The following is a 25547-nucleotide window of genomic DNA, read 5'->3' on the forward strand; positions in this document are numbered from 1 at the left end:
TGACATGTAGGGTCTTAGTTTCCTGACCAGGAATTGAACCTGCAGTGGAAGTGCAAAGCCTCAACAACAGGACTGCCAGGGAAATCCAGGGGTCATACACTTTGGAACCTATCAAAGTCATATACGTTATTGCATGTAGTTGTAGTTTATTCACTTTGATTGATCCATAGTAGTCCATTGTGATAATAAACCATGATTTATTAGCAATTCTATTGTTGAATATTTGAGCATTTACACTTTTCAGGATGGGCTTCCCAGGTGGCTCAGTGGTAAAAAAAAAAAAAAAAAAATCCACCTGCCAATGCAGGAGAAGCAAGTTCAATTCCTTGGTTGGACATATTCCCTGGAGAAGGGAATGGCAACCCACTCCAGTATTCTTGTCTGGGAAATCCCATGGACAGAGGAGCCTGGAGGGCTGTAGTCCATAGGGTTGCAAAAGAGTCAGACACGACGTAGTGACTAAACAGCAAACTTTTCAGGGTACCTCTGGCCCACTTTTTAAATATCGGGGCTATGGACATTTTCTGAAATACACTGTTGAGGAAATCTGAAATTTCTTTTTTTTTTTTTTTGGATCAAATCTATATATTTTATTATATAGTTACACCCAATTGTGTTTTTGCTATATACTTTTAACTTGAGGCATCAGTAAAACCAGTACATTAGATAAATCCTGAAATTCCACCAGCTATAAGCTATTTAAATATTGCTTATACAAAGTATTTGGGGTGGGGGGGAGGTGGACAAAGGCTTATTTACAAAATGGAAGTCAGATGCAGCAAACTTATGATTACCAGAGGATACAGGGGAGAAGGATACATTGGGAGATTGACACTGGCATGTACACACTACTATACATAAAACAGATAAGAGTAGGAAATGGCAACCCACTCCAGTATTCTTGCCTGGAGAATCCCATGGACAGAGGAGACTGGCTGGCTACAGTCCGTGGGTTTGCAGATAGTTGGACACAACTGAAGCAACTTAGCATATAACTAAAAAACTGTATAGCACAGGGAACTCTACTCAATACTCTGTAATGGTCTATATGACAAAAGAATGAGTGGATATCTATGTATAACTCATTCACTTTGCTATATACCTGAAACTAACACAACATTGTAAATCAACTACACTCCAATAAAAATATAAAAAAGTTTTAAAGGAAAGCCAGCACTATATAAACAGCATACACTTAAATAAAGATGAATGTTTAACATACAGAGTAATGTTTTTTATTCACTGATAAGCTAAAGGTCCATTTCAAGATGTTTCTTTTGTATGCTTAATAAGTTTTATTAGCAAGCAAAGCCCTGTGAAGGATGGCATCATCTAGTCCTCAGACTCAGATTCATCTTCATCTTGACTAATCTGGAAGTAACGAAGCTCATAAGTCTCCTTGTCAGATGCAACCACACGAAGCCAATCACGAAGATTGTTCTTTTTAAGGTATTTTTTGGTAAGGTACTTCAAATACCTTTTAGAGAACTGCTTCTCAGAAATGACTATGATTTTATTCTTGAAGCGTTCAATGTGAACGACATTCCCAAGATTTACAGTTTTTCCATTCACTTTAACCTTCTCCCACAGAAACTGTTCAAAATTTCCCGAATCAAAAATTCCATCTTCTACTGGATGAGTAAGATCCAAATTAAACTTCCAGGTTGACTTCTTAGGCTTCTTGTCTTTCTTCGGCACCATCTTGAAGGCTTGCCGCGCGATGAGAGAGAGCTGAAATTTCTTATTTATCAGTTCCCTACTTTAGAAGCTCCATAATAGTGAATATACACCTTTTATTTTAGAAATTTACAGTCCACATGTTCTCCAAACCCATTGTTTCAGTTACCTGTAATCTCAGCTGCCTTTTGCTGTATAACAAGCACTCCAACTTAATGGCTTGAAACAACCATTATTTACTTAGCTTTTTCTTTTTTTAATTCTGAGGGTTAGCCATTTAAGCTAGGTTCTGGGCTTCCCTGGTAGCTCAGTTGGTAAAGAATCCACCTGCAATTCAGGAGACCCTGGTTTAATTTCTGGGTTGGCAAGATCTGCTGGAGAAGGGATAGGCTACCCACTCCAGTATTCTTGGGCTTCCCTTGTGGCTAAGTTGGTAAAGATTAGCCTGCAACGTGGGAGACCTGGGTTCGATCCCTGGGTTGGGAAGATCCCCTGGAGAAGGGAAAAGCTACCCACTGCAGTATTCTGGCCTGGAGAATTCCATGGACTGTATAGTCCATGGGGTCACAAGAAGTTGGACAGGACTGAGCGGCTTTCACTTTCACTGTCTTTCTTTCTGGTGATCTGGGCCAGACTTGGCTTACCTTGGTTGGGACAACTGGGCCACCTTCTCCATTGGTTTTATATTCTGTAGCAGGCTGTCTGGGAGTTATTCACTTGGTAGTTATCCCCCTCTCCAAGAGGAAGTGTGAGATGTGTACCAGGCCTCTTGAAAAGTGCCCAGAGAGAGAGTTGGCAGTGCTTTGCTTCCTCAGTTTCTTTTAGCCAAAGGAAATCACAGGGACAACACAGATTAAAGTGGTAAAGAAGCTGAATTCCATCTCTTGATGAGAGAATTGCAAGTGGGTGGGGTTAGGGAGGGAAATAGTTTTTTACTTTTTTTTGTTTTGCAGTCTACTGTATCCACATTTTAGCATTTGTTCTTAGGGAAATAAATCCCAGTGTTCCACCTTGACTGACATCTTTCTTGTTTTTGATATGCATTTGTATAAACTTATTTTCACCTCTGTTTAAAACAGTGTTTGGTGCAATAAGTTGAATTAGGGCTTTCTTGTGTTAGAGTGGTATTTTAATTTTATTTCTTCTCTCCCTGCTTTGCTTTTTTTTTTTTTTTTTCTGTGCTAGCCACCTCATCATTCAAGATACTTAAGAATACCTCTTCAACAAGCCTTTTCTGACTTTGTGTCCCCTACCCTGGCATCTTTCCTTTGAACATCTCATGACAGTATTTAGTAACATAACATTGTATTACATTCAGTTTTCATGTCTTTTTCTGTTATTAGACTCGAAGCGTCTTTCTGCATCTCCAGTATCTGACATGCAAGTTTTTAAAAATGATAGATGAAATCATGAGAGAGCTGCTAGACTTTTTTATTTATCAGATCTGTCTTCTCCGCTTTTGTTTTGTTTTGGCCTTGCTGCGCGGCATACGGGGATCTTAGTTCCCTGACCAGGAATTGAGCCCAGGCCCTTGGCAGTGAGAGCATGGAATCCTAACCACTAGACCGCCAGAGAATTCCCTGTCTTCTCCATTTTAGTACAGAATTGTTTGTCCCTATGCTTCTGTTGGGTGTAAATGCTGCTGCTTTGACTGGATGACAGTACTGATATTTAGATTTAGGTTACTAAGAAAGGTCAAATATCATCATCCATATATAAAATACTTGTTGTTACTTATTTTTGTAATACTTGTGTTATTTTGATTAAATGTAATTTTTACTTTCTCCTAAGAAACTTTATTTAGAAAGTATTATTTTATATAAATATGCATTTAATACTTTGGAAGATGAAATAATTCATACATCTAATGACATTTGTCCTTTTTTACTGCTACCAGTTATCTGAACCTCCAGCCATTGGGGGGATTTCCTCACCTTATAAGACCAGTGTCTACTGTAAAATCAGAAAATGCCACGTGCTTAACTCTACTAGCTCTGTTAGCAATAAGGGCTTGAGGCCTGACGCAGGCCTCACCAGCTGAGGACGTCACCCCTGGTGTTTTCAGTCAGCCCCTGATGCCCAGGAGTAGTGGAAGGTTGTTTACAGTGCTGGTGACAGTACCATCCAATATCCAGTTGCATCACTGGTTCACGGGTGGCAGCAGCGGTGTCCTTACCAGACTGATAGTGTGGCGTGATTTTGTAAATGGTTCTGGTTGTATAGCCTCTTCCTGTGCCTACTTGTTTTCTGAGATTTACTCTTCAGACTTTCTGGGAGTTCTGTGAGTCACCCACTTGCATCATTTGCTCAAATCAGCCACAATTAGTTTCTGTGAGCAACCATGAGAGATACAGTAAGTAGGTGAATTTTGAGAGTGGAAACCACAGTATATATCAAAGAAGCTCATCTTACCGAGAGACATAACGCATGAAATAGTAGATCTATGTTAACAGGAAATTGATAGCTTATGTAACACAGATTAGAAGTGATGTAAGGAAAGGAAAGATCAGTGGAAGGGTATGAGGAAACTGATTTATAGAGAAAGTGGGACTCAAATAGTGGGTAGAATTTGGATAGAAAGAAGAAATGTTTAGAGAGTTATAAGTCTTATACCTGTATTGTTAATTATCATCACTGAGAACTTTTGAATTATTGTCACCCGTAATTCAAACTAGGTGAAATGGGGAAGGGGATGTTAGGAATAGGAAAAGAGGGCAGTGATTATGACTATATATTAAGGAAACTAGGTAAGTTTGTGCTTTCACTGTTAGCACTTCTCATGACTATATATGAGTGTTACAAGTCTCCCTATGGAAAAATATGTAGACATTTACTTTTTCAGAATTTCTTGTTTTCAAGTTCACTTAAAAGCTATAAATAAAGTTTTTTGAGGACAGGGAGATTTCACTGTTTCTTTCTCTTTCTCTGTTTCTTTCTCAAACTTTAAAAAAAAGCTGTTTGATACATGATTTATTTTCGAAGCTTATACTCCCTAAAATTACTTGATAACCAATAATCTGTTCATCAGTTATCCTAAGCCTCAGGGAGCATGTTGGAGCTTTCTCTCTCTTTATTTGGTAAATGTATATAATTTTATTGGAGTATAGTTGATTTACAATGTTCTGTTAGTCTTGGCTGTACAGCATGGTGATTCAGTTATGCATATACATATATGCATTAAAAAAAGGAATTTTTTTTGTTCTTTTTCAGATTATTTTCCCATATAAGTTATTACAGCATATTGAGTAGAGTTCTCTGTGGAACTACTGTATAGATCCTTGTTGGTTATCTATTCTGTTTGTAGTTGTGTGTGTATGTTAATCCCTAGCTCCTAATTTATCCCTTTCCCTGATATCCTTCCCCCGACATTTCCTCTTTGGTAACCATAGGTTTGTTTTCAAAATCTGTGAGTCTTTTTTTCATTTTGTAAATTAGTTCAATTATATCATTTAAAAAAATTAGGTTCTGCATATGTGTGAAATAATATATTTGACTTTCTCAGTCTGATTTACTTAATATAAAAATCTCTAGATCCATCCATTTACTGCAAATGCCATTATTTCATTCTTTTTTATGGTTGAGTAGTATTCTGTTGTGTATGCATCACATCTTTATCCATTCCTCTGCAGATGGACATTTAGGTTGTTTCTGTGTCTTGGCTGTTATAAATATTGCTGCAATGAACATTGGGGTGCATGTAGCTTTTCAAATTATGTTTTTCTTGGGATATATGCCTAGGAGTGGGTTTGCTGGATCATATGGTAGTTTTGTTTTTAGTTTTTTAAGGAGCCTCAATGCTGTTCTCCATAATGATTGTACCAATTTACATTCCCACCAGCATTCCCACCAGTGTAGGAGGATTCCCTTTTCTCCACATCCTCTCCAGCATTTATTGTTTATAGACATTTTGATAATGGCTATTCTGATCACTATGAGGAAGCTTACTGTAGTTTTGATTTGCATTTCTCCGATAATTTAGTGATGTTGAACAACTTACTTTTTGGCCATCTATATGTCTTTTCGGGATAAAAGTCTATTTAGATTTTCTGCTCATTTTTTTTTTGATTTGGTGGTTTGTTTGTTTTTTGACATAGAGCTGCATGAGCTGTTTGTATTCTTTGGAGATTAAGTAAATATTAATGTATTTTATAGTTGACTTTGTCCAGATAAAAGTAAAGATTAATTGAGGCCTGTTCTTCTCCAGCAAACAGATTGCAAATGAGTATCCTTTTTCTTTGCTCCCAGGATTGTTTTGCACTTTATTATGGCACTGATTTGTTTTATTCTATTGTAATTTTTGTTTTTGTCTGATTCCCTCCCCTCTCTTCCCTCCCCCATCCCAGTCTATGAGCTATTTGATAAGGACCAGGACTCTTAGGGCAGTGGCACCCCACTCCAGTACTCTTGCCTGCAAAATCCCATGGGCGGAGGAGCCTGGTAGGCTGCAGTCCATGGGGTCGCGAAGAGTCGGACACGACTGAGCGACTTCACTTTCACTTTTCACTTTCATGCATTGGAGAAGGAAGTGGCAACCCACTCCAGTGTTCTTGCCTGGAGAATCCCAGGGACAGAGGAGCCTGGTGGGCTGCCGTCTCTGGGGTCACACAGAGTCGGACACGACTAAAGTGACGCAGCAGCAGCAGGACTCTTACTCATCTGTGTATCTCCAATGTCTGGCTTGTAATTGGGCTCTATAAAATTTTTTTTAAGATGTAATAAATTATTTCCTCTAAGTGCTCCTTGGAGTTGTGAGAAGAATTAAGATTTTTTTTAGCTCAGAGTTATCATGGACATTAGGATTGTCCAGTTGTTCTGATATGTTTGTTTTATTTTGTTTATACAAAAGCTTTAAGATACCTTGGTCAAATATGATTTGTTTTGGGGTCCTTCTTTTTCAATGATTCTTTCTTTACCTTTTAGAGCATTTTCGGATTTACATAAAAATTGATAATAGTATAGAGTTCTTACATATCCCAGATTCCTTTACTATTAACATCTTCTGTAATAATTTATATGGTATATTTATTGTTCTTATTGAAGCAGTATTAAAACATTGTTATCAACTAATTTTCTTACTTTATTCAGATTTCGTTAGTTTTTGCCAAATGTCCTTTTTCTGTTCCAGGATCCCATCCAGGAGATCACATTGCATATAGTTTTTTATGTCTCCTCCTCCAATTATTCCAGATGTGGAAATTTCTCAGATTTTCCTTGGTTTTCATGACCTTGAAAAATTTGTCAAATTTTATAGAATGCCCCTCAGCTGGTATTTATCTGATATTTTTCCTTAAGATTAGACTGGAGTTACAGATTTGGGAAAGGACCAGAGCGCTAAAGTAACATTTTCATCCCATTACTTCAAAGGTAATACTGTTTACATGATTTATCACTGTTGATGATGACCTTTTTCCCCTAGCTGAGATAGGGTTTGTCAGGTTTTTCCACTGTAAAGTTACTCCCCGTCTCCCATTTCTGTAGTCTTTTGACCAAAGTCACCCTATATAGCACACATTTGAGTCAAAAGTCCAAGTGCTGTCCCTTCTTGAGGACAGAGTAGCTACATAAATTATTTGGAATTTTTCAGCATGAGTTATTCTGTTATGCATTTTTTTCCTTTTCTGTAATGCTTTTTAATGGTGATGGAGGAAGGTGAAAAGGTGCAGGGTGTTCAGTAGAACTTTGTATTTCCTTGCTCCATGGGTCTTGTCCCTAGGTTCTTGTTTCTGTAGGTAAAGTCATGATTCTTCAGTTGAGATTGTGCTCTAAGTGATTCTTTGGTTTAGGTTCTTTTTGTTTCACCTCCTTTTGCTGCCTAGACTGTCTTTGAAAATAGTATTAAAAAACCTGTGGAAAACACTGAGAGCTTTGCCTGTGTACCGTGTCCCCCCAAAATATACCTCGGGCTCTGATGGTTTCTGAAGAGCGAGCTTTAGTTTTAAGGAAGGAAGAAGAGGTTTTATGATTACATATAGCCATACTTCACATTGAAAGAAAATATTTGTTATAGTGCTTTAGGAGTCAGAAATCAAGATCTACTGGAGTGAATAAAAGAAGGTATATCTTCACTTTTCCTTAAATGTTTGTATCTGGTATAGGACTGAAATATAACAATAGTAAATATTTCACTAGTATAGTCCATTAGTTTAGGGCCATGGTTTTTAGGGTGTGGGCCCCAGATCAACAATGTCACCATCATATGGAAGCCTGTGAGAAATGCAGATTTCCATTTTCATCCCAGAGCTACCATCTTGGAAGCTCTAGCAGTGAGGCCTTGCAACCTGTCTGTCTTAAGCCCCCTAGCCCTTAAAGATTCTGATACCCTGTGAGGTTTGAGTATCTGTCTGGTTTATTGAGTGTGAATGGTAGCCTAAAGAGCAGTTCTTAGGGTAGACTGGCTGTGTGTAGCATTTGCTTTTCCTACAGGGCTATGAAAAATCTTTCTTCTTTTAATCAGAATGTCTGATATCTGAGATGTTAGTTTATATTTACTTCCCTTAAGATCATATTTACTAAACTGCTATATCTCTAACAGTGGTTGGCAGACCACAGACTACAGGCCAAATCAGAGACACTGCCTGTTTTTGTAGTCTGAGCTAAGAATGGTTTTAACTTTTTTTTTTAAAACGGCTTTATTGACATATAATTCACATAACATAAACTTCAGCCATTTAGAACATTCAATTAAATGATTTTAATATATTCACAGAATAGTTTACCACTATCTAATTTGATCTGATCTGATCACCCCCTAAAAGAAGCATAGTACCCTTTAGCATTCAGACCCATTTTGCCAACCCTCACCCTACCCTAGCCACTCTAACCCAAGGTAACCACTAATCTTTCTGTCTGTATATATTTACCTATTTTGGACATTTCATATAAATTAAATTATACAGTAAATATGTGATATTCTGGGACTAGCTTTTTCCGCTTAGCATAATGTTTTCAAAGGTCATTCACATTATAGTCTCAAAACTTTCTTCTTCCTATTGCTAAATAGTCTTCCATTGTGTGGGTATATCCCATCTTATTTATCTATTCATCAGTTAATAGACATTTGGGTTGATTTTTACATTTTTAAATGGTGAAAAAAATAAAAAAATTTTGTGATGTGAAAATTATAGGAAATTCAAATTCAGATTGTCCATAAATAATATTTTATTGATACACAGCCATACCTACCCCTTTGATGTATCATCTATGGCTGTTTTCATGCTACAGTGGGAGAATTGAATAGTGACAGACTGTACAGTCTTCAAAGCTTAGAATATTTACTCTTTGGCCCATTGGAGAATAGGTTTGTAAACAGTATTTCTCAACCTTTTTCTTCATGATTGTTTCCTAAGGAGCCTTTTTTGATACTTTTTTCCCTACTTGCCTTCCTCTCCATGATATTTTAATACCAGAGATTGCTATCTCTTTGTATATTGATGCCTTGGTGGAACACAGACTGTTACAATAATATCTTTTGTTTTTGTTTTTTTTTTGTCTCCTCAGGGATGATATCACCCTAATTGAGAGTGATACTCTAGAGCAGTGTTCTGGTTAGGTTAATATTCCTTTGTTACAGTAGGAGATGAAAATTGTTTTTCAGATCAGTTATATTTCTCTCAGAACTGTTTCTAATGTTGAGGTATTTAAGCATTATGTTATGATCTACTGTTAGATCTCTAAGCTATGTGTCAACATAGAACACAAGATATTACCATATTGACATTTCTAAATTTTGGAAAATTTTGATGATTCTTCATCAAAATACTGCTTTTGATATTTATATCAAAACAAAGGCTTTTGCTTTAGTTCATATTAATAGGTTGGTTTATTAGATTATCAGTGTTTATTAGTAAATTTGACTATAGGCAGAGGCTGGAGAGTTTAATTTTTTTTAGTTTTGTCTGTAAAGAGAAGATTTTTATTACCAGTTGGTTTGTGGTGTTAGCTCTCTGCATTTCTCCTAGGCCTTATAATTCATTACAGAAAAATTATTTTATCTTCCCCCATCCTCATCTTTTCTTCCCTAGAGTGTATGTTCTTGGAGAGGTAGGAATATGCAGGGCTTTATGCAGATTTGAAGGCAGGAGAGAAGGCTGGTCAAAATAGGAGATTCTGTTTACAATTTACTTTGTAAATTGGAGCAGTCACTGTGGAGAACAGACTTGCCATATGATGCTGCAATACCAGTCCTGGGCATATATCCAGACAAAACTCTTAATTTGAAAAGAGATGTGGACTCCAGTGTTCATAGCAGCACTATTTATAATAATCATAATGTGGAAGTAACCTAAATGTCCATTGACTGATGAATAGATAAAGATGTGGAATATTACTCAGTCATAAAAAGGAAAGAATTAATGCCGTTTGCAGCAATATGGATGGACCTAGAAATTATCATATTAAGTGAAGTATGTCAGATAGAGAAAGACAAATATCATATGATAGCACTTATATGGAATCTGTATCACAAATGGAATCTAAAAAAATGAAACAAGTGAACTTATTTACAAAACAAAGACTCATAGAAAATAAATCTGGTTACCAAAGAAAAGACAGGGGAAGGGATAAAGTAGGAGTCTGGGATTAACAGCTATACACTAGTCTATATCAAAATAGATAAACAACAAAGACCTATAGTATAGTACAGGGGACTATATTAAATGTCTTATAGTAATATAACAAACAAGCTGTAATGGAAAAGAATCTGAAAAAAGAATAGGGGTGTGTGTGTGTGGCTGAATCACTTTTCTGTATACCTGAAACTAACAGAACATTGTAAATTAACTATGGTTCAGTTTTTTAAAATGTTTTTTAAAAAAGATTCTAATTTAAAGCAATCTAACACTGATGCTAACTACCTCTTTTCTTTTTGTCAATTGTTGATGGCTTTGTGTTTAGTAATCTAGAATAGGCCATTAATCTGTATGGAGACAGATGTTTGTTAAATATAGATTTAAAAAACTCAAGTCTAGCAGCGAAACAAAATCCAGTTTTTTCTCCTTCCTATTTTTTATCAAATAGGATATATGGAAAAGTAGAAAAGAGCTGCATTTCTTTGGAAGGAGAATACTTGGTGGATTGGAATACTGTAAATGCATTACACTGGGATGATAACTGATTTCATGGAAAGGGAATTGTTGTCCAGATGGAATCTCTTCTCTTTGCCCTAGCCTTTTGGGTCCTGCTATTTAGTGAACTGTGACTTTTTTTCTCATCAGTTTATTTCTTCTCTCTAGATTGTTTCTCTCCTGAGAAAGGTGAGCCCAGAACTTATTCCCCAGTATATATTTTCTATGCTATATGAGACTAGGGAAGCTTAATAGTGGTCTAAAGCTATCCTTTCTCAGACTTTGAACTTGCCTTGCATTATTTATAGGTCTCTTGGGCAAAATTTGAAATATAATTTTTGCCAGAATTCACTGGAATTGTTTTACAAGTAGTTTTTTTGAGAAATGGATGAAGAAATGATAACCTATTTCAGGCTCTTACATCTATGAGAATGTTATTCCTAACTTAATATTCCTCTCTGTTATTTTTCACATCATTAATGGAATGTCAGCCCTGTAATTCTGAATAGAATTTAAATATTGTCACTTTTCAAGGTTCCATGTACTATAGTCTAGTACTCATTATATTTTAATCAACATATCTAAAACATATCTTTCTACTTAAACTTGATTGTCTAGTAGTATTCTATATCTTGGTGATGCTTAATGCATATCCATTCAGTTGTTGAATCTGAAAAAGTAAATTGTCCTAGATTGTCTCCTTTTCACTTATCCAGAGTCAGAAGTCCTGTGAATGATTCCACTTGAAAATATCCTCTCTTTTCCTCTAAGACCTACAGTCCTTCAGAATCCCATCTCTGATTTTTCCTAGTTTCATCTTCTACCACTCCTCCTCTATTTCAGACATACCAAAATACTTGCATTTCCCTAGACATGCCATGGGGTTTTATACCTCTTATTGTTTTATACAGTCGTGCCTTTGTATATAATTTTTTTCTCTGCCTAGAATACTTTTCTCTTCCATTTTTGATCAAATAACTTCTGAGTCTGCTTCACAAATCAGTGGAAGTTTTACTCTGGAAGGTTTTTTCCAAGACCTCATATTTATTTGTGTTATAGCATTTATCACACCATATTATAAGATCTAATTCTCTTTTCCACCGAGACTGTAAGTTTGTTTGAGGGCAGGTATTGTATTATCTTTATCTTAGGCTTCATATTATTTAACACAGCATCTGCTTCCAAGTAGCTACTCCATAAATGTTCATTGACTGAATTCAGTCATTGCTCAATGACTGAATGTCATTCATGTTAAAAAGAAAAAAATTTCAATGAAGCAGACAGGTTTTCAACTTGAGCTTTGAGCCCATTTAAGTAATATTAATTAGACCCAAAGTCCAATGAAATCAAAGAATTTGAAAGCACTTTGGGGCCTGCTGAAATATAATTTGGTGCGCTCTATACGTTTACTGATTTCTGGTATCCAGATTCATGCAGAATGTGATTAAAGTAAATTTTAGACAAATGGTGTTGAAAGTTCTCTTTTCAGGCTGATTTTCATTCCTTTGTATTGAAACAGCAGGCAGCGTTCTCTTTTGGTTATAATGAAGGCGTGGTTTCTTCTACTGCATCATCTGAAACCCCTTTACAAGGCCATGGGTCACTGTCATACTTTGCTCAGTTTTCTCAACAGCAATGTCAGGACTAATCCCCTCTCATAAATCCTCTAAGCTGTCAGCAAACAAACCCCTTCTTACCAGTCTCGCACGAAAGCCATGAGCTAGGAATACAGAGCAGGTACATGATTTATTTAAGGGCAGTTGTTTTTCCGTTTCCAGATTGCCAGTCAGTGCTTCTTTCTCTGCTGTTGGCCCATCGAGTTGTAGGTGTTGTGCTGGGTATCTCAGGGTGGTGCCTAAGTGTTGAACACTTGCAGAAAGCTGTGATTTCCCTGTTATGAGAGACCTCTGTACCTGTGGTTTCTGCCACTCTGATTAGCAGGTAAAAGAGATTAAGACTGGCTGTTTTCAGGATTAAGTGAGACTAGAAATCCACTTCTTTCTTAAAGCCTTTGCGTCATTCCTAGAGGTACTTTCAGCTGATTCTTTTGCAACCAAAGCTGCCTGATAAAATGGGAAAGGACTGGTATGGTGAGAAGAGGATCCAGATAATCAGGACTTTTTAAAATTGTTTGTTGAGGTATAATATCCGTACAATAAAAATCATATATTTTAGTTATACAGACAGATGATTTTTGACAAATGATTCCATCTGTTTAACCATCACCCAAGCCAAGTTGTAGACCAGTTTAATTTTTTCGGAAAGTTCCTTTGTTTCCCTTTGTAATTGGCCCCCTCCCCACAACCAAGCACTAATCTGATTTCTATTTCTATAGATTAGTTTTGCCTGTAAGGAACCATATAGAATTTATTCTTGTGAGTTCAGCTTCTTCCTCTCAGAATGACATCTTTGAAACTTGTTCTTGTTGTTGCATGTATTAGCAGTTTCTTTCTTCTTATTGTCTTATTGTTGAGTATTATTTCATTGTATGGATATACCAAAATTTGTTTTTTCACTAACTGAAGAAATTTGAGTTATTTCTAGCATTGAGCTTTTATAATTATATAAAGTTGTGAATTGCTTTTTATGGGTTTCATTTTTCTTGGATAAATACCTAAAAATGGAATTAACTGGGTCATATGGTAAGTGTAATTTAACTTTATAACAAACAGGCAAACGATTAAGTGGCACCATTTTATACTGTGGCCAGCAATGTGTGAGAGTACTAGTTCTTGCATATCTTTACTAAAACTTGGTATCTCTCTTTTCATTGTAGCATTCTAGTGGATATGAAGTAGTATTTCATTGTGATTTTAATGTTTGATGCTGTTCTAAATGGTATGTTTTTAATTTCATTTTTCATTTATTTGTTGCTAGTACACAGAAATGCAAGTAATTTTTGTATATGACCCTATATCAGAGTCATTTAAGTCTTCTAGCAGTTTTTTCTTTTTGTGTGTGTATTTTTGTTTTTAGATTTCCTACATAGACAATCATGGTATTACTATTACATTTACCTTATTTAACTTTAGGCAGTAAGATGAGATCAACATAATCTGGATTTTGGACTTGTTTAATTTTCTGGATATTTGAAAATCTTATCTTTTTAGGCCTTTGCAAGCATTTTAGGATGATAATTGAAGTGTGAACCATGAATGTGAAGTGGATAAATAGAGTTGCTGTAATAATGATACGTAGAGTTGGCAAGGCAGATAGTAAAGAAGGCTCTTTTGCTTTTGAAAATTTAGAAGAAAGGCCCTGTGTTCTAAAGAACAATGGAATTTGACTCTGGCCCAAAAGAAGCACTTCCTAAAACCAGGTTACATCAGTTGATATTGGCAGTTCCTCTGGCCATGTGTAAAGCTGTTTACCAATACATTCATTGGACAAATATTAATATTTAGTGAGTGAGTGCCCACCTGGTACTAGGTACTGTTTTGGTACTTGGGATACACTAGAGAACAAAATAGTTAAAAAAAAAAAATGAAAAAACCTGTTTTGACTACTTTCTTGTTGGAGAAATACACAGTAAAATATTAAGCATGAAAATCTGCCTCTTGGTCTATTTAGAGTGAACAGGGCTTTGGAGAAAAGAGAGGTAGAGAAAGGGAGTAGGGGTAATATAGGAAGTATGTTGTTTTTAGGACCTGTATAGACTACTTGATTAAAACTGGAAAGTTGTCAGATTGATCCCCAAAACCAAGTACTAGGAGAAATATTAGTTTAGAATTAATTATTCAGTCAATAATGATCCTTTGATGAGGATAATCTCAAATTTAGATACATATTCCCTTTGTTTTCGTCTCCAACCTAATTGTATTATTTGCAAAGAGTTTTTAGAAATGGTTCCAAGCAACCTGCACTAATCCCTTGTCACAAAACATCCATTTTCACAGGAAAAGATTTGAATTTTTTCAGCATCTACAAACACAAAATAGGAAACAAAGGTCATAGTATTACACAGTTGCATAGTTGTTTGTTTTACCCTCTTGCTTAGAAATGATCACTATTATGTTTGAGATCAGTGAAGAAAAGGAAATAGAAAAGGTGCTACTTTTGAGGAATTCTACTTGTGGACATTGTAAAACATCAGATTCCATAAAAACAGAGCTTTATCAGATGGCTATTAAGCCTTGCTTTTCATTATAGATTGATGAATCAATAGATGTTAGTAAGTGTTCCCAGTTAATAGTACTGGTTAGAATCCCTGAAGAGAAATTTCTAGAACATTGTTTGTTCTCTGCACATCTGTGAAAACTAACTACTTGAACTACTCAAAATTGTAAATGAAACCTAATGACAAAATAAGATATAATGCATATCTTCCCTCAGTTTGTGTAAATGGTAGTGCTGCATTACATCAGGAGTTCACCTAGAAACCTTGAATACAAGCGCACAAATTGTTCTATCCAATTTTGCATTGGAGAAACAGTTTCGCCTGTAGATCTGACTTCCATATTAAATTATGTTTTCAAAATGGTGAATCTAATAACTATAAGAAGCACTTAAAACTGGCACTCACTGAGTGCTAGGACTGTTGCTAGAAGTTCACGTATATTTACTAATTTAATCGCCACAACAGATTAATGATATAAGTACTATTGATATTAATGCTATCCCCTCTGTAGCTGAGAAATAAGACACAGAGCTGTTAGGTAATTTGCCCGGAGTCACATAGCTAGGAAGTGGCAGAGCCAAGATTCAAAGCCAGGTAATCTAGATCCAAAGTCTATACTCGGTGTTTTTGGTTTTGTTTTTTAATTAAAAAAACATTGTAATAAGTCATCCCTAACATAAAATTAAACCATTTTTTAGTGTACAAATCAGTCGTGTTAAATGCATTTTTTTGTGCATCCAATCTCCAAGAACTCTCTTCACCTTGCAAAACTATGTCCATTAAATAACTCCAAATTTTTCTCTTCCACTGCCCATGGCAACTACCATTCTGCTTTCTGTTTCTATGAATTTCAGTACGTCATATAAGTGAAATCACATTTTTTTGTAACTGAGAACTTTTTTTTCATATCATAATGTCCTCAAGGTTCATCCATGTTATAGTATGTGTCAGAATTTACTTCCTTTTTAAGACTGAATAATATTTCATCATATATATATATATCATATTTTGTTTATACATTAATCTTTTAATGGACACTTGGATTACTTCCATCTTTTGGCTGCTGTGAATAGTGCTGCTATGATCATATGTATGTGCAAATATTAGCCTGAGTCCCTGCTTTAAATTCTTTGGAATAAATGCCCAAAAGTGGAATTACTGACTCATGTTGTAATTCTGCTTAATTTTTTGAGAATTTCTATATTGTTTTCTATGATGGCTGTATCATTTTTTATATTCATACTAACAGTGCACAAGGGTTCTGATTTCTCTACATCTTCACCAACATTTGTTACTGGTTTTTGTTCGTTAATAACTGTCCTAATATGTAAAGTGATATCTCATTTTGTTTTGTGTTTCCCTAATGACTAATAATGTTGAGCATCTTTTCATGTGCTTTTTGTGCATTCATATATGTAATTTGGAGAAATAATTATTCAAATCTTTTGCCCATTTTTTAATTGGGTTGAATTTTTTTTGTTGTCATTGAGTTGTAGGAGTTCTTTATATATTTTGGATATTAATCCCTTACTAGATCTATGGTCTACAAATATTTTCTCCCATTCACCTCTTGATACATGGAAGTTTTAAAATTTTGATGAAGTCCAATTTATTTTCTCTGTTGCCTGTGCTTTTGGTGTCCTAGTGAAGAAATCATTGCTAAATCTAGTATCCCCTATGTTTTTGTCAAAGCGTTTCATAGTTTTAGTTCTTATGTTTCAGTGTTTGATAATTCTGAGTTAATTTTTACATATGGTATAAAGTAAATGTCCAGTCTTTATCCTATGGCTTAATTTCTGGCCCACTGTTTTTACTTCTAGGGGTACTTAACCCTCAATTTAAAGAGTTGACATAGAGACTACTGCTACTGCTAAGTCGCTTCAGTCGTGTCCGACTCTGTGCGACCCCATGGACTTCAGCCTACCAGGCTCCTCCGTCCATGGGATTTTCCAGGCAAGAACACTGGAGTGGGTTGCCATTTCCTTCTCCAGTGCATGAAAGTGAAAAGTGAAAGTGAAGTCGCTCAGTCGTGTCCGACTCTTAGCGACCCCATGGACTGCAGCCTACCAGGCTCCTCTGTCCATGGGATTTTCCAGGCAAGAGCACTGGAGTGGGGTGCCATTGATATAGAGAAGTGGGTGGTAAAAAAGCGGCAGTGGTAAAAAAGTGTGGATTACTCACTTAGAAACTTTAGTAGTTAGGAGGAAAAGAAAAGGAATGCTTTTTTTTTTTTAAAGAGAGATTACGTTTTTTAATAACATACTCGTTGAAAAAAACTGGAGAGCTCAAGAAAGTATTAAGAAAAAGGGTAAACATTTTGGTTAACAATAATATGTAATGTTTATAGATACATATGTGTATGTGTGTGTGTATAAAATAAGTGCTTAAAGTCTATGCTTGGCAATGATAACCCCTGAATTCTTGATAGTGATTTTACCTGGGGTATGGACAGATGAAGGGGAACAGGATGAGGGAAGTGTACATGTATAATGTTTTAATTTTTTTTTAAAAAGGGACTAATAAGACCTAATATTAACATTCAAAATCATTGATGGGTACAAGGTATTTATGTTTATTCTTACCTGTTTGAAATATTTTAAAAATAACGTAAATAAAAGAATAAAGCCTAGATAGTTTAGTCACATCAAGGGAAGATTAGGTCTTCCTTTAACATAGGAAGGGGCAGAGAAAATAGAAAGGAACTTTGAACTGAAAAGAATAGAAATTTAAAAGAGGTCATACAAATCTGTCATACAGGGCATACAAATCTGAGTCTCAGTGGCAGAGTCATTTGCTGAGGGTAAGGTGGGATTAACTGAATGGTTTGGGGAGTTCCAGGTTGGTTGGGAAAGTTTGACAGATTCAGGGTAAGGAGTCATGGAGGAAGAAATAAGTTGTTTGCTGCATGGTGTTGAAGGGCTTCTGAAGAATGGTTATCAGAAATTTGTTTTTGGGTGAGATAAACGATTAGGTAGATTTACTAACATTGCTCCATAGCCCAAGAGAAAAATGAATGAAAACAAAACAAAAGCAAAAAATTGAGTGATATAATTGGATTAAGGTTGTATAAGGAATAATTGGGCTATAAGGAAAAGAAGTCCACTCTAACAAAAGTCTGTGGGAGAGTTGCTGTAAGGCTTCAGGAGACAATCATAAGGGCACCCAAAGGCAAAAGTACAGCTAGATACCTTCTGAGTACACTTCTATCCGCATCTCTTCTTCTCTCCTCTTTCTTGACTGGCCTGCTCTACCCATGGCTCTGTATGACTGACATAGCACTTACTTTGCTCAAGGCCCCACCCTTCTCATGAATTGAAGATTTGACTCATTAGTGGGTTGTGAAAGCATGTTGGTTACAGTCAGCATTTTTTTAAAAAAAGAAATTCAGTACAGTTAGTAAGGTTATGTGTGTGAATGCATACTTATTGCAACATAAAATTAATTTATCCCACTTACTGAGTGCCTACTTTGTGCCACATAGGGATACATTAGTAAATAACCCCAACTCCCTGCCCTTTGCTTCTTCCTGTCCAAAAAAACCTTTTTTAGGCAGAGAAGGCAGAGTTTAGTTGCGCCATGGGAAGACAAGGGAGTCAGTGCAAGGGATAGGGGTTGAATGATTTGAGGATACCTGCATGAATTATATGCTATATACATCTTGCACTGTGTAGGAAACAGAGGTTATCTGTCACTGGGGTAATCTCCACCCCTGAGGTTCAGATGTACAGAGCCTGCCTAAGACTGAAACTGGAGGAAGAGTGGTCTGTTCCCACCATTATCCTTACACCAAATAACAGGCTGCAGCAGTCTTGGGCAAGAACACAGAGAGATACCTTGTCTGTGGCACAGGTATACAAGACCAACTGAAAACGGGATGGCGCAAGAATTCTGAGAAAAATTCTCCAGCACTCTATTCCTTGCACTCAAACACAAGGTAAATTGCCAGTTCACCACTGGGAGAACTTGAAGCCTATGATGTACTAAAGCTGCTGCTGCTGCTAAGTCGTTTCAGTCGTGTCCGACTCTGTGCGACCCCATAGAGGGTAGCCCACCAGGCTCCCCGTCCCTGGGATTCTCCAGGCAAGAACACTGGAGTGGGTGTACTAAAGCTAATTAACCAATAATAAAACCCAAATCTAGCTCACTTACTCACTAGATTGATTCACATCCCCACCTTAATGGCCTGATAGAAATAGATGTGCTTATTTCTAAGCAAAATGTTGTTTTTCTGTACTATTCTTTTAGGTACAGTACTAGTTCAATAAGACATTAAAAGCTTCATAAAAAGGCAAGAAAGGCAGTGCAAACATAGCCAGACCTAGAAGTTATCCAGATGTTGAGACTATGACATATTGATTTAAAGAACTGGTAAAGAATCTGGAGGAAAAATTCCTACCTTTATGGAATTATAATCTGGTGAACAGAGACAGACAATAAGCAAAATAAATAATGTGGTGTGTTAGATGGTGATGAATGCTGTGGGGAAAAATAAAGCAGAGAGAGGAAGTGGGGAGGATTTGTGAAGGAAAAGAGCAGACAAGATGACAGTTGATAAATGACCTAAAGGAGGTAAGGAATCAAGCTTACGAGGATATCTGGAGGGAAAATGTCCTTGGAGGATTAAAAATAGCAAGTACAAAGGTACTGAGGTGAGAGGTTGCCTGCATATTCAGGGAACAACAAAGGGGTCATTGTGACTTAGATCTAAGAGAAGTGAGGAGGTAAGTAGTAGGAGATAAAGTCAGGGAAATAAGTGGTTGGGGTGGAGTACATTACAAATATTTAGGTTCTACTCTTGAGAGTGGAAGCCATTTTAATAACTTTGTTCCAACTAACATACTGTAAATTATGCATATTTAATGTGTAGTCCTGGATAAGGAAATGGCAACCCACTCTAGTGTTCTAACCTGGAGAATCCTATTGACAGGGGAGCCTGACGTGCTACAGTCCATGGGGTCACAAAGAGCTGGACATGACTGAGTGACTAATACTTTTACTTTCAGTGTGTATAGTGATATTCTTTGATATACACACATATATATCTGTGAGATATATATATATATATATATATACACATATACACACACACACACACACACACATATGAAACAGTTAAGATAATGAAGATAACCATCAGCCAAAAAAACTTCCTGGTGCCCTTTTGTAATCTTTTCCTCCCAGCCTGTTCTTTGCTCTTCATCTCTTTCTGCTCTTACCAGGCAACCATGGACCTACCAATAGTATACATTAGTTTGCATTTTCTAGAATTTTATTTAAATGGAATGTATTCTCTTTCGGGGGTGGGGTCTAGCTTCTGTCAGAATTAATAATTTGAAATTGCATTTATATACAGTTTATTCCTTTTTATTCCAAAATAATATTCCATTGTATAAAATGTATACCATGATTTATTTATCCAGCTTGTTACTGGACATTTATGTGAGTTGTTTTCAGATTTAGGCTGTTACAAATTAAGCAACCCTGAACAAGTACAAGTCTTTGTATGGAGAGATGCTTCTGTTTCTCTTGAGTAAGTTGTTAGGGTTAGAATGGCTGGGTTACTTTGTAGTATATGTTTAATTCTTTAAGTAACTACCAAATCAGTTTGCGAGGTGGTTATACAATATTACATTCCTACCAGCAGTCTGAGAGTTTCAGTTGCTCCATAACATTGCTAACACTTAGTTTGGTTTGGGTTTTTTTTTCGGCCGGGGGGCAGGGGGGGTGCTTTTTGTTTTTTGTTTGTTTGCTTGGTATTTGGTTATGTATTTATTTATTTATTTACTATCTATATATCTTCTCTAGTGAAATGTTCTCTTAAAAATCTATTGCTTATTTTTTAATTTTTTTCAACTCAGTTTTGAGAGTTCTTGATGTATTCTGGATACAAGTTCTCTATCATGTATCTGATTTTGAAGTCTTATCTCCCAGTCTGGTTTGTCTCTTCATTCTCTAATCTGTGATAAGAGAACAGAAATTCCTACAGGGAGCCCAGGCCTAGGGCTCTGATGACCTAGAGGGATGGGATGAGACTGGGAGGGAGGCTCAGGAGGGAGAGTATATATATATATATATATATATATATATATATATATATATATGAAAGTGAAGTCACTCAGTTGTGTCTGACTCTTTGCGACCACATGGACTGTAGCCTACGAGGCTCCATCCATAGCATTTACCAGGCAAGAGTACTGGAGTGGGTTGCCATTTCCTTCTCCAGTTTATCTTTCCAACCCAGGGATTGAACCTGGGTCTCCTGCGCTGCAGGCTTTACCATCTGAGCCACTTATGAGAGGCAACAGAGGATGAGGTGGACTCGGTGGACATGAGTTTGAGCAAACTCTAGGAAATAGTGAAGGATAGGGAAGGCTGTCATGTTGCAGTCCATGGGGTTGCAGAGTTGGACAGGACTGAACAACAACAATGACTGATTTGCGTTGTACAGCAGAAACCACAACATTGTAAAGCAATTATCCTCCAATTAAAAATAAAATCCTTCATCTGACCTGGGGGGAAAAAAGCTAATTCTTCTAGGAAATATACTAAGTGTTAGAAACCATGGAAAAAACAAAAACAAAAACAGAAATTCTTCATTTTATTGTTCAGTTCATCAATACTTTCTTTAATAGGTCATGCTTTTGGTTGGAGAAGGCAATGGCACCGCACTCCAGTATTCTTGCCTCGAGAATCCCATGGACGGAGGAGCCTGGTAGGCTGCAGTCCATGGGGTCGCTAAGAGTTGGACACGACTGAGCGACTTCACTTTCACTTTTTACTTTCATGCATTGGAGAAGGAAATGGCAACCCACTCCAGTGTTCTTGCCTGGGGAATCCCAGGGACAGGGGAGCCTGGTGGGCTGCCGTCTATGGGGTCGCACAGAGTCGGACACGACTGAAGTGACTTAGCAGCAGCTTTTGGTGTCTTATCTTAAATCTTTGTCTAAACCAAGATGACAAAGATATTTTCTACTTTTTTCTTCTAGAAGGTTTATAGTTCAGGTTTTATATTTTAGATCTTTCATCTATTTTGAGTTAACTTTTGTATATGGTACAAGGTGTAGATCAAAGTATTTGTTTTTACTTATGAATGTCCAGTGCTCTAGCACCATTTGTTGAAGACTTCTTTTTTCCCACTGAACTATATTTTCACGTTTGTCAAAAATCAGCTAACCATTTATCATACATGTGTGGTTGTATATCTTAATGCCACATTGCGTTGTCTTAAATGCTATAACTTTATAATAAATCTTGAAGTCAAGTGGTATAAATCCTCCAACTTTGTTCTTTTTCAGAGTTGTTTTGGCTCTTTTATGCCCTCTGATTTTCTACATTTTAGAATCTGTCCACTTCTTAAAAAAAAAAAAAAAAGCCTGCTGTAGTTTTAATTGGGAATCCATTGAATCTATTGATAAATTAGAGGAGAACTGGCATCTTAACAATATTGTCTTCTGATCCATGATCACAGTATATCTCTCATTTATTTTAGGTCTTCTGTAATTTCTCTTGGTAGTCTTACTTTCAGTGTATAGATTTTGTACTTTTTTGTCAGCTTTATTCTTAAGTATTTCACATTTTGATGCTATTGTAAATTTTTGAAATTCAATTTTGAGTGTTCATTGATATAGAAATAAAATTTATTTTTGTAAATTGAACTTATATTCTGCAACCTTGCTGAACTCATATCAGTTCTTAGTAGCTTTTTGTAGTTCAGTAGTATCTAGCTAAACAAACATGTCTTCTTCAAATTAAGAGAGTTTTACTTATTCCTTTCCATCTTAAATACTTTTTATTGTTCTTTATTGCACTGACTCTAACCTCTATAATAGCTCAAGAGAAGTGATAAGAGTCGATATCCTTACGTGGTTCCTGACTTTAGGGGGAAGACATTCTGTTTTCATCACTAAGAATGATGTTTCATCTGTAGGTTTTTCATGCATGCATGCTTGCTCAGTTGTGTCCAACTCTGTGCAACTCCATGAACTGTAGTCCTCCAGGCTCCTCTACCCGTGGAGTTTTCCAGGCAAGAATACTGGAGTGGGTTGCCATTTCCTGCTCCAGGGGATCTTCCTGACCCAGGGATCAAACCCATGTCTCCCTGTGTCTTCTGCATTGGCAGGTGGATTCTTTACCACTGAGCCACCTGGGAAGCCCAGGTTTTTCATAGATGCCCTTTATCAGACTGAGAAAGTTCCCTTCAATTCCAGGTTTGCTGAGCATTTTATCAGGGATAGATGTTAGATTTTGCTAAGTACTCTGCATTTACTGAGATGATTACATACTTTAAAAAATTTTTAGTTTGTTACTGTGTACTCTGCTAGTGGTGAAATATACTGATTGAATTTCAGATGTTCAAACAACATGTTCCTGGGATAAAATTGAGTCATGATGTGGAAAACTTTTTATATAGTCTTGGATTTGATTTGCTAATTTTTAAAGAATTTTTACATCTATAATCATTAGAACATTAATCTAAAGCTTTCACATAATATCTTTGGTTTGGGTACCAGAGTAATTCTGGCCTCATAGAATGTGCCAGGAAGTATTATTCCCACCTCTTGAATTTCCTGGAAAAGTGTGGGCAAATTTGCTATTATTTCTTCCTTTAATGTTCAGTAGAATTTACCAGAAAAGCCATCTGGGAAGTAGAATTTTTCAGGAGGTGGAGGATTGGGAAAAATAGAAGTGGGAATGCTTTTAACTAAAAATTCTATTTCTTTAACAGATGAAGGACTATTCAGTTTATATCTTTCTCCTTGAGTGAGCTTTGGTAGCTTGTGTCAAATCTGTGATCACCCTTATATTTATTTCTCTGTATGTAAGTCTGCTTTTAAATTTTCAATAAAATTTAAGTAAATTTAGTGAATAAGATTTTTTAAGCTTGGCTGCTTTAAATTTTTTTTATCACTTGTTTTTATGAGATTGATTCTGAGGTACCTTGATGTAATTTTCTTCATGCATCTTGTCCTTGGGATTTGTTGTGATTGCTGTGAATTTATGGTTTTCATCATCTTTGGAAATTTTTCAGCTATTATTCAAATATTTTTCTTCCCCTCTTTGCAGACCCGAATTACATGCTTGTTACTCTACTTGAAGTTGGCACTTTTTTTCAGATGTTTTTTCACGGTTTTTAATTTTGTATCACTTCTGTTGCTGTGTTTTCTTTCTTTCTTTTTAAAATCTTTTGACTGCACCCCAGGGCTTGTGGGATCTTAGTTCCCCTACCAGGGATTGAACCCATGGCCCCTGCACTGGCTGCTCAGACACTGGACTGTCAGGGAACTCCCTGTTGTTGTATTTTTAACTTCACCAACCTGTCTTCTGAATTGTCTCATCAGCAATTAATCTCCAACAGTGTCTGTTTCATCCTAGACACTATTGTTTCATCTCTGGAAGTTTTATGTAGATATTCTTTAAATATTTTTGTGCTTTATTCTGAGTTGTGGTTAGATTTCTTAGAAATAATTTATCCTATTAAACTTGCTTAGTAGGACCAAAGCAGCATTAAGATAGGGCTGATTTCTTCAACTGCTAAAGCTGAACCCTCATGTGGATCCTGTCTAATTCTCTGTGAATTATGAGGTTTTCCTCCCTGACAGTAGGAACAGGCACTCTTCCTTCTTCTATGTGAGCTATGGGCATTTTTCCCTTCTAATTCTTTTGGATGATTCTCTTCCTAGACTTGAACAGTTTCCTCACAGACATGCGCTAACTGGTACTCAACTAACAACCTACAGGAGCCTTCTGCAGATCTCCAGAACTGTGACAGCACTTTCCTTTGTTGTACTCTGCCCTGCAGACTTGAGCTGTTTTGACCTCTCCAAACTTGCAGCTCTGTCTTCTCTGGATGACTGCTGGGTTGTGATTGGGTTCCTCCTCCGTAAATAGCTCCTTCTTCTCTTAGGTAGAGCTGGGGCATTTGGAGAACTTACCCCATTTGTTTCTCATCTCTCAGGAATCATTTTCATTTCCTGATGTCCAGTATCTTGAAAAGCACTTCATATATTTTTATTGGTTTTATTCCTTGTGTTAGGCAAGAGGATAAATCTGATCTCTTGTTATTCACTGGAAGTGAAGGTCTCACCATTTAGTTTTTAATGGGATCCCTCTAGCCTGTCTTGAGAATGGACTGAAGGTTGTCAAGAGTGGAAGCAAGGAGACCATTTGGAAGAGGAGTATATGATAGTCGAAGAGAGATGATTAAATACAATGTAATTTTCACTATATGTTACAGTCAGAGAGGATGTGAGTCATTGATCTAAATCACATCTCTTTGTTTTAAATTTTCAAAAATTTAACTTGGATCGTTGAGTAGTTCTCCTCAGAGCTAGGTCTTCAATACCTCTCATCCTCCTGTTCCCACATCGTGCCTTCAGTTATTGTAGGTGTCCCTGGAAGAGGTTGGTGTGGACGGGGCAGATTTCTTAAAGGAGAAAAGGAAGAATCAATACTGAAGTGTAGAAAATATCTTCTTAAAAGAACTTCCAAAAGATATGTTCTAAAACAGAGTATCCATGTGTATTTTATAGTAGTCTTCAAATTTTATTTCCGTATATATTTTGCCATCTTCATGTCAAGTGATGGAAGATGGCCCTACAGCCTTTTCCAGACCTGGTCTGCTATGCCCAGCCCTTCAGGGAAAAGTCCAAGTACTGCTGAAGGGTAGACACTGATGTCCCTTAACTGCCTCT

General features: G+C 36.5%; 2 protein-coding genes across 6 annotated transcripts in view; one reads left to right on the forward strand and one right to left on the reverse strand.

Annotated features, from left to right (window-relative positions):
• Positions 1-25547, forward strand: part of ZNF609 (zinc finger protein 609) — a 201647-nt gene that overhangs the window by 59202 nt on the left and 116898 nt on the right. The window lies entirely within an intron of this gene.
• LOC102287706 (ribosomal protein eL22-like) lies at positions 1246-1874 on the reverse strand. The gene has a single exon (XM_005894537.3). It carries the CDS (start codon positions 1699-1701, stop codon positions 1333-1335), a length of 369 nt encoding a protein of 122 aa, XP_005894599.1. The 5' UTR covers positions 1702-1874; the 3' UTR covers positions 1246-1332.

Source organism: Bos mutus, chromosome 10 (assembly GCF_027580195.1).
Source record: "Bos mutus isolate GX-2022 chromosome 10, NWIPB_WYAK_1.1, whole genome shotgun sequence".
Taxonomy (NCBI): Eukaryota; Metazoa; Chordata; class Mammalia; order Artiodactyla; family Bovidae; genus Bos; species Bos mutus.

Bases quoted from the DNA above. Each gene is read 5' to 3' on its own strand.
- LOC102287706 (XM_005894537.3), bottom strand. From the start codon at position 1,701: ATGGTGCCGAAGAAAGACAAGAAGCCTAAGAAGTCAACCTGGAAGTTT.